The sequence below is a fragment of the Melanerpes formicivorus genome, unplaced genomic scaffold (assembly GCF_026170545.1).
Source record: "Melanerpes formicivorus ecotype bairdi unplaced genomic scaffold, bMelFor1.0.p_v2 SCAF_126, whole genome shotgun sequence".
NCBI classification, from domain to species: Eukaryota; Metazoa; Chordata; class Aves; order Piciformes; family Picidae; genus Melanerpes; species Melanerpes formicivorus.
Window position 1 is genome coordinate 166,032 of NW_027142478.1, and position 10,327 is coordinate 176,358.

The 10,327-nt window shown below is 48.6% G+C and overlaps 1 protein-coding gene across 1 annotated transcript; it reads right to left on the reverse strand.

Moving 5' to 3' along the window:
* Positions 1–9,028: 9,028 nt before the first annotated feature.
* Positions 9,029–9,616, reverse strand: LOC137456501 (olfactory receptor 14J1-like). Its single transcript, XM_068167965.1, has one exon. The coding sequence runs from the start codon at positions 9,614–9,616 to the stop codon at positions 9,029–9,031; it is 588 nt and encodes a 195-aa protein (XP_068024066.1).
* Positions 9,617–10,327: the final 711 nt, after the last annotated feature.

Consider the following 10,327-nt stretch of genomic DNA (forward strand, 5'->3'; position numbering starts at 1 on the left):
GAGCAGCCTGCACTGGAGGGGAGGCATAAATCCACCTAAAATCTGTTGGGTAATCGTGACCCATCTTTGAGGGCCTTTCCAGCATCAAAATCATCTCTTTTTCCTTTGCAGTTCTCAGGGACTGGGGACACCAGCAGCAACCAACACCTCCTGCCCTTCTTAACACCAATTGTTGCTAATGAGAACAATTACAGTGCTCAGTTGGCTCAGCTGGAGCTCCCAGTGGAGCTCAGCAGGGCTTTGCCAGAGTCTATCTGGTTCTTCCCCAGGGTCTGTCTGGTTTTTCCCCAATGCTTTGTGTCTCCCTGGGGTAAGAAATCCTCTCTGTATATTCACCAATCATGTCAATAAAACCCAAAAGTTACCCAAATTCTGTCTGTTTGCTTTTATTTCAGATATCCCTGCCTCAGTGCCTGAATTTTGGGGTCATTTGCTCCCAATGGATGGGGTGGAGCTGTGTGCCCAGTTCAGGGAGGGGAAAATGAGGTTCTCAGAGGAGTCTTGAGGGGCATCACAGAGGCATTCTGCAGTGGCTTTCAGGTGATCTTAGGTGTTTGGGATTTGGATGGTCCTGGGACTGACTTTTGAGATCTTTGGAAAGTGTAGGGGGAAGCTGATGGAGGTCTTTGGAAGAACTCTGAAAGCTTCTGTTGGCTTTCCACTCTGGGGCTGGAACAGGTTGAAGAGCTGAGAAGAGGTTAAGCTGCCTGCTCCCCCCCAAAACAGAAGGGAGGGAAAAATAACAGACACAGGAACCAAAAAACCCTCTGGGTTGAGATAAGGACTTGAGATAAGACCAAAAGAGTTGAATCCAAAGGAGATCCCATAATGCACACTGACCTGAGGCTGTTTGCAGAAAGAAGCACAGCAGTGAGCAGCAGCAGCCAGGAGTTAAACACCTGCAGTCCCTCTGCTGCAGCACCTGATAGCCAGAACCCAACAGCAGCAACCAGAACAGGAAGCCTCTCATGTTGCCATCTGAATTTCAAGCCCTGTAGTACTTTGCTCCAGCCAGCACTGTCCCTGTGAAGGTGGCATGAGGCAGGATGGTGTGGAACAATGGCAGCAAAGTTTCAACTTAACCTTTGATACTCCCAAGCCCTCATTCTGTGCCACCTGCACCATGCCCAGCAGCAATCAGCAGCACACCTCAGGCACTGTCCATTCTCACTCCACAGGAGGTCGCTTTGCAGCACCCAGAGGGCTGCTCACTGCAGGTGCTCTGCAGCTCCACTCTGTTCCAGCACAGTCTGGATCAGTCCATGCCCAGTCCAAATGCTGCAAATGTTGGAGCTGTGTTTCCAGCTCTGGGGCAATCGAGCCCAGTAACTCCTTCCATGCCTCCAATTGAAAGCAAACTGTGGCTTGCATCCCAGTACTCAGCTTCCAACACATCCAGGTGTGGGGATCCTCCTGTCACACCAGAAACATGGATGGGTTCCACCCCTTGTGGTTTGATGGTGTCAGAGTACTCTGGGCACCTGTATCTACTAAAGCTTTATCCTCTCATGGCTTCAACTTGCCAGGCCATTGGTTCTGTGTGGTCCAACAAACCAATTTGTCTCTCCCCTCCATCTGGTTGGAGGCAGAGCCCCTCTAATTCTGCCTTGGGTCCCTTGCATCTTGTGAAGATGCTTTGGGAGTCCCTTCAGGAGGACCAGAAACAGTTTCAGCTTCCCTGCTCTTCTTAGGCCATTTCCCACTGGAAACTGAGGCAGCATCTCTGGGGGGACAATTCCCTTGTAAGTCACAGACTCCTGCAGCCAGGACTGGATTGGGTTTTCCTTTCCACTTCCTCATGTTCTGCCCATGGTCACACAAGTAAAGCAGAGGGTGTGCTGTGGTGTGTGCCTCCCAGATTCTCTCCCTTGGACAGGGGAGCAGCTGCTCCTCATGGCTGAAATGCAGGACTGTACAGGTGGGGAATAAAAGCTTCTTCTGGAGCTGATGGAACTCCTGGGACAGTTCCTTCACAGCTGAAACACAGGCCTGGAGAGAGGAGCAGAGATTTCCTTTGCCTTGCTGGGGCCTGCTGCTTGTTTCATCCACTGTTTGTCCTTGGCCATCTTCCAAAACCAGAGGTAAGAACCAAGCCAGCAGCCCAGGCTCTTTCTCTTGTTCTCTTTGGGACCCTGATCCCTCCTGGTCCTTTGCAGGATCAGCTGCTTTCCTTGTAGGATTCTTTTTCCCTACAGGGACAGCTGATCCTGGCACAGGCTGCTTCTCTGATGCAGCTGCCATGCCTGTGGCACTGTCTGTAGGTCCAGAGACCTTCTCTTGCCCCTGAGCCCTCTGCACAGAGATGAGAAGGGCTCGAGAGGCATGGGCCAGGCCCAAGCACATTGCAGTGATTTCTGTCTCTCAGGAACTCCCAGGCTGACAACAGACTTTTCCCAAACCTTTCCCCAGCTGGGGAGGATTTTGCACTTGCTCAGGGCTGAAATTCCAAAGCACCAGAGGTGGCCACCAGCCAATGAATTTGCCCCTTCCCTCCCCCACCCCCTGCCACTCCTCAGTATCCAGTATCTGGGCAGATCTCACAGTGGTTTCCTTGGGAGTGTCTTGGATGAAACCAGAGCAAGCTGCCCAGCAGTGGGCAGCACAGCTCTGAGCCATTGCCCTAAGCTAACACTCAGCACCATCAGCAGCACAAACAGGAGTACAGCTCATCAGGCCCCCAAAAGCAAATCCATCAACAAAGTGAACACACCACAGGAAAGAAAACTTCTGTCAAACACTGTTGACAAGCCTCAAACCTTAATTCAATCCTCTTATCTCTTTGTTAGCTCAATCCTTTTGTCTCCTGCCAAAATCTGTCCTCATTAAGGCAGCTGCTTTCCTGCCCCACGTTGGGCTCCAGAAAAAGAATGTAATGGGTTCAGCTGAACCAGCAGCTTAACCTCTCTGCCTCCCCCAACACAGAACTGGGGGGAAAGAACACCACACAAAACCTCTTTGTGTTGATACAGAAACAAATGAGAGAAGAGTTTCCTGAGCAAATCAGATCATCAGAATACAAAAGTACAGTGACCTCAGCCTGTGTGCAGAAAAGGCACAGTGGAAAGCAGCAGCAAGCAGCAGCAAGCAAGGTAAAAGCCCAAACCAGGGAGCTGCTCCCCTATCCCTCCCTGTCCCACTGCCATCCCAGCAGAGCAGCCAACACCCAAAAAATCCCAGAACCCAGAAGCAGCAACTGGACCAGGGAGCCTCCCATGCTGCAACCTGAACTTCAAGCCCCATCATCCTTTGCTGCAGCCAACGCTTTCATTTCTGAGGCTGGCATGGCTGCAGCATGGTCTGGATAACAGCAGCAGAGTCAACTCAACCCATGACAATCAGGAGCCCCTCCAAGTGAAATGGAAGAGCCTCTCAGCTTCTGTGAACAACTTACACTGCTTTGAAGGCAGATGGACTTGCCAAATGGATGCATTAGCTGAGAGCCCAGAAGAGCCCAAGGGGGCAGTGGAAGGTGACTTCAGAAGGATCCTTGAAGATGAAGCTCAGACAGACTTCATGATTTGTAGCTGGAACCTTGGTATTTCCTACTGGGATCTCCTTTGGATTCAGAGCCCTGTGACAATTCACAGGGTTAGGGGTTGGAAGAAACCTCTGGAGATCTCTGAGTCCCCCTGCCAGAACAGGACCATTGAATCCATTGCAGGTCTCACAGGAACACATCCAGACAGGTCTGGCAAGTCTCCAGAGAGGGAGACTCCACAACCTCTCTGGGCAGCCTGTTCCAGGGCTCTGTCACCCTTACAGTAAAGAAGTTCTTCCTCCTGTTGAAGTGGAACCTCCTTGTTGCAGTTCCTATCCATTGCCCCTTGTCCTATCCCAGGGCACAAGTGAGCAGAGGCTGTCCCTGCCTCTTCCTTCCCGACCCCCAGCCCTCAGATACTGATAAATATTGATCAGATGCCTTCTCTGCCTTCTCCTCTCCCGATTAAACAGCCCCAGGCCTCTCAGCCTCTCCTCATCAGGCAGTGCTCCAGTCCCTTCAGCATCCTCACAGCCTCTGCAGCACATCCCTGTCCCTCTTGAACTGGGGAGTCCAGAACTGGATGCAATATTCCAGGTGGGGCCTCCCCAGGGCAGAGTAGAGGGGGAGGAGAACCTCCCTGGATCTGCTGGCCACACTCTTCCAAATGCACCCCAGCATCCCATTGGCCTTCCTGGCCACCAGGGCACATTGCTGTCCCATGCAGAACTTGCTGTCCACCAGACCTCCCAGGCTCTCCATGGGGCTGCTCTCTAACTATTTGTTCCCTTGAGTGCTGTAGGGTTCACATTGCTCTGGACATTGCATGGTGCAGATCACCTTCAGTGAATCTCAGGCTCCCCAGAAATTGCCAGTGGATTCCTCTTAACCACAGGGACCCTGTCCCAGCAGGCACTAGTGCAGGAGAAGGAACACCAGGCTGAAGAGAAGGAGAAAGGGAACTGAAAATCTCATCACCTGAATCTAGTGAAGCCCCAAAACAGATAGCTTTCGAGAATGTGAAGCAATTGAAGGAAGCACAAACCACATAGAGCAATAAATCGCTAAGGCCTGGGACACTGTGACAGAAAAAGGAGATAAGTGATAAGGGCTGACGAAGTGAGCATGATTCAGAACCAGAAAGGTCAAACTGACCCTAACAGCCTTGTCCAGTCAGTAAAACTAAGCCAGGCACACCGGGAATTGACCACCAAGAAGATCGTCAAAAGAGATGTCCCTGCCCACGCTCCGCCTACACCACGCCTCTTATGAATATGTATGCAGAGATATGATTATGTATGTGATCTGATGCAATACCACATCCAAAACTGTATAAAAGACATGCTTTTGTTACGGGAGAGGCAGAAATCCATTTAGTGATTTCTCCAACGCGTTGCTAATAAAATACCTCCTGTCTATCTGACTTAAACTGAGTCTCTTAGGCAGTTATTCTTGCCTTTTGGGGCAAAATTTGGCATCATTTTCTGGCGAGCCAGGCAGGAGACAGACAGGAGATGCAGACCTTAAAGGGTCCTCCCGAGCCGGGTCCGGGGCCGGGACCCTCTGGGCGCCCCTGACGACTTTTTGTCAGAAGAGACCCCCCCCCGGACCAGCGCTCGTTGGTGGACAAAGGGTTACCTGCATCTCCTGCTCCAATCAAGAGGTATTTTAACTGTTTATTTGTTTGGGGATAAAAGCGCTTTGACTGAGAAATGGGGACCAGACGTGGTCACCTGATGGGAAGGCCTGGGGACGCCCTGGCAGAATCCCGCATATAGGGGTTGGAGTCCCCACTGGAAATAGGGGTTGGAGTCCCCACTGGAAACAGGGGTTGGAGTCCCCACTGGAAATAGGGGTTGGAGTCCCCACTGGGTGTTTGTTAATCGGGTGTATGTTTCTCTTTCATCTTAATGTTGTTACTGTGCTTCTGAGAGAATACATTTGTGTTATACGTTTGTCTAACATTGTTATGTTGTCTGGAAGAGTCTCGTAATTTAGTACTCGGTATTTTGTGTAAACTGTAATCTCTTTTGTGTGTAAGAATTTATTGTGATATCCTCTGCAACAGCCTGAAGCTGACTAGTATCGGTACTATACGGTTGGCCAGCAACATCTCGTGGTAAAGCAGTGTACTCTGATAGACTGGAAAGGTAGGAAAGTTTGAATGAATGCGTAAGAGTGGGAGTGGATGAGACGCAGCATCGCTGCGAAGCGAGAGGGAGTCCTGATCCGCATTTCCTGTTCTTCGCGAGAAGCCAGGTCGGAAACGGACAAAGCGATTGGAAATTGTGTGTTAGAATATATATTGGCATATAGTGCTTGTGGGAGAAAGAGACTATTCCGGGAACAGCCATGGGAGGGCGACAGAGTAAGGACGTAAATATGAAAACCCCCTGGAAGGACTTGGGAGGGATTCCAGGGGAAGCATAAGTAAAAAGACACTCCTTAAATATGGTCCAAAGCCTAAAGAACGTTGCTGTGATGCATGTAGTATTGGACAGCAGTGTCTCAAGCTAACAAGAAGAGACTCCAAATGGAATTTTGAAGTGGGTTAAGGAGTTAAAAAAAAAAAATCTGTAGGGCTCCTGAAGAATGTAACTGCTGCCGAGAAGAAAATACACCCGGCTGCTGGTTGCACCCCAGCAGGCCGAGGAGGCAGAGTTCACATATACTTGGTGGAGCCTAATTTTGATCCTAACCCTATTTGTACATAAGTAGTCCAATCGAAATCAAAAACCATGTTCCCATGTGTGGAATCTTGATCAGACCGGAGAGAAAAGACTTGAACTTGAAAAAGCAATGGTAAATTTTTCTGCTACAGTTGAAATCATGATGAATGCAAGCATAGATGTAATAAAAGTGCAGCAAATTGAAATCAATAGTCTCTCGAAAATATCTACTCAGAATAGATTAGCTTTGGATTTTTTATATGTTAAGGAAGGGGGTGTATGTGTAGTCATAAATGTAAGTTGTTGTAGTTATGTTAATCTAGATAAATGAGTGGAAACAGATTTACAGGCGATTGTAAACCACAATCAGATATTACATCAGATTTCTTTAGATGATACTTCTTGTGGATTTAAAGAAATATGGGATAAATTAACTTTCTGGTTACCAGATCTAAATTGGCTTCAACATTTGTTTGTAATATTGTTGGAACAATTGTAATATTGCTATGCATAATACTCTGCAATTGTTGTTACAAAATACTAAGACCTTTAAGTAAGATTGCTCATGTCAATGAGTTACAAGTAGAGAATTATGATCAGAATGTGATCAGAACAGATGACCTTAATTATGATCCAATTAAGAAGGTTCTGAAATATCTGGAAATTTTAACACAAATCAATGGTGACAAAAAAAAAAAGGGGGGAATTGTGATGAATATACTGGTGATTCGTGTTAAAATTGTAAGACTTAGAGGGCACTGGGATTAAGGGTCAGGATCTTGTGAGGCCTGTTTAGAGGGTAAAGAGAAAGAAACCTATCTTGCAGACTTGCAAGGACACTGTCTGGTTAATTGGAGACATCACGGCTGAGAAGGAGCTGTCTTAAAGATAAACATTCAGAACTGGGAATTTGTTTTCTTCAGATAAGAAGCCTGCACAATTGAGCATGTGTGAAAGTGGATGCTCTGACCCTTACCACACTGAATGTAGGGAGAAGGGATTTGACCACCTATTCTAAGACTATCATATGCCTCCCTTCTATTTAGCATAAGTTTGCTTATATAGATGATGAAACTATATAAGATGAAGAAAACTATTGTAAGGTTGCTTTTTGGGTGAAGTTGGTACCAATAAGAGATTAGTATTACTAGGATGACCAAAAACACATTATTATGGGTAATTTTTATATTGGGCAAAGCAATGAAGCTCTTTTGCTCTTGCTGCTTGCCTGCAAGTTTTCTGTCTGTGAAGCTAGAGCCTGGCCAGATCTACCTTTACAGATTAAAGAAATCTTGCTACCATTAAACAAATTATGATTTTTGACCATCCTAGAGAAAATAAAGATGCAACATAACAGGTAATAATGAATTGATTAAACTTTTTCAGACGTGTCTGATAGGGATACCCAGACTTAATGTAAATATGTTTGTTAATTATAGTAGTAAGTTTTAAGGTTCTTAGGTATCATTGTATTCATTTTGATTATTGTTAAACTTGTTTATAATTGTATTATGCAAAGTGTTCAAAGAATAACTTCCAAGGCCTTACTTGCACAAAAGAAAAACGGGGGAATTGTTGTCGGACATGAGGGGACATGGGTCCCAGGAACACCTGTGCAATTCAGGCCTTGAAGAATTCTCTGTTGATGATATAGTGGCGGAGTGGGAGATGTGAGGAAGTGCTGATTGCTTGGTATGCTGAAACCCAGCTGCCCCTGAGATGGGAGGCAAGCAAGATAAGGAGGAGGCGAGATCTGGGAAAGAGAGCAATTAGGCCGGATGGAAGAATTCCACAGAGTTGTGAAAACAATGATGTAACCTTTTAGAGAGCAACCAATAGTATGTTGCCAAGTGGGCATAATTATAGCAAACTGTATATAAGATGTGTCTGATGCTCAATAAAGTTGGAATCCGCTGATCACATTGGTCGAATAAGCGGCCCCCTTCTTGCAGTACATAAAAGGATTTATGTTTTGCTGAGAAAAGGCCCAATGTACATTTGGAGGGATGAAAGGGATCCTGTTTGGACTGGGACAGGGTGCAGACTGTACTGGGAGGGCATGAGGGTGTGCAGTTTGTACTGGGATGGATGCAGATGGTACTGGGAAGGGAGCCAGGGGATACATTCTGTGCTGGGATGGGACCCAGACTGTAGAGGAAGAAGACAATATGAGCTAGCTTGTCCTGGGATGAGGCCACATCTGTACTGGGAAGGGATAAAGGAACCATGTTTTGACTGAGTCTATACTGGAAGGGGTCAGGGTATCCAGTTTGGACTCAGAGTAGGTGCAGTCTGTAATGGGAGGGGGTTGGGGTATGAAGGCATGAGGAAACCTCCTGTCCTGATGGCAGTGCTGCTCTAGAGCCCAGCTCTCTCCCACAAGCAGCCCTGGCCTGTCCCTGCTGGCAATCCCAGCACTGCCACACAGCAGCACAGTGCCCAAGCTGCCAGAGCACTTAGGCCTTGCCCCAGCACTAAGGCTCATCAGGAGAGCGTGGAAGGGCAGAAAGAGCAGCTGAGGACAGCCCAAGCTCTGGGGCTGCCTGGCACTGCTGCTGTGATGGGACTCTGCCCCTCCACCTCTGCACACAGGCACTGTCCTGCAGTTCCACAGAAGCCTGTAGGAAGGAGCTCAAAGAAACAACTCCCTGCAGGGTCCTTTATTGTGTTGAACACACAGGGAGCACAATTCCTCATGTCTGCAGCCTCTGGGTCACAGCAGACAGGACAACACTGAAGCAGAAATAGTCTGAGGAAAGACATTTGTGTGGAACAACATTCTCACAAGGGGAACAGCACCAGCAGCAGCCAGAACTCAAGCAGCGAGGCTGGACCTGCACTGAGTGACATCAGAACTGCTCTGCAGGACAAGGCAAAGAGTTTATTGCTTCTGAAAGCATCCAGTGATCATTTTCCTCAGGGCAGCCTTGAGCTCCTGGTTCCTCAGGCTGTAGATGAGAGGGTTCACTGCTGGAGGTACCACTGAGTATAGAACTGACATCCCCAGGTCCAGGGATGGGGAGGAGATGGAGGAGGGTCTCAGGTAGGCAAAGAAGGCAGTGCTGACAAACAGGGAGACCACAGCCAGGTGAGGGAGGCAGGTGGCAAAGGCTTTGTGGCGTCCCTGCTGAGAGGGGATCCTCAGCACTGCCTTGAAGATCTGCACATAGGACACCACAATGAACACAAAACAGACAAATAACAAACAGGCACTGGCCACAAGAAGCCAAAGTTCCCTGAGGTAGGATGTGGAGCAGGAGAGCTTGAGGATCTGGGGGATTTCACAGAAGAACTGGTCCACAGTATTGCCCTGGCAGAGGGGCAGGGAAAATGTATTGGCTGTGTGCAGCAGAGCATAGAGAACCCCACAGGCCCAGGCAGCTGCTGCCAGGTGGACACAAACTCTGCTGCCCAGGAGAGTCTCATAGTGCAGGGGTCTGCAGATGGCAACGTAGCGATCGTAGGACATGGTGGTGAGGAGAAAATACTCTGCTGAAAGCAAAAAGAGGATAAAAAAGACTTGTGCAGCACATCCTGCAGAGGAGATGTCACTGGTGTCCCTCAGGGTATTGGACATTGATTTGGGCACAGTGGTGGAGATGCAGCCCAGGTCAAGGATGGAGAGGTTGAGGAGGAAGAAGTACATGGGGGTGTGGAGGTGGTGGTCCCAGGCTATGGTGGTGATGATGAGGCCATTGCCCAGCAGGGCAGCCAGGTAGATGGCCAGGAAGAGGCAGAAGTGCAGGAGCTGCAGCTGCCTTGTGCCTGGGAATGGCAGGAGGAGGAAGTGGGTGATGGAGCTGCTGTTGGACATTTGTGCCCTTTGTGCACAGTGCAGTAGCCAAAAGGCAAAGGCAGTCACAAGTGAATGGAGCACAACCAAAGCCATTTCTCAGCCCCTGATACAGAGACTTTAGTTTTCTTTTGGAGGAGACCTCCCTCCAGCTCTGTTGCTGGACTCCTTTGTGCTGCTTCAGCATGCAGGGAAGAGGAGAGAGACTCTTCCTGCTGCTGAATCAGTCCTGCTCTGCAGCAGGGGAGTGGTGGAGGCAGCAGCAAGGTCTGGTGTCCACTTTCAGAGGAAGGAGTTCCAAAGCAGGAAGGCTTCTCAGCATCTCCCAGTGCTAAGGAGAGAGGGTAGAAAAAGGCAGTTCCTGAATGTTTTAGGCTTTTTCACTCC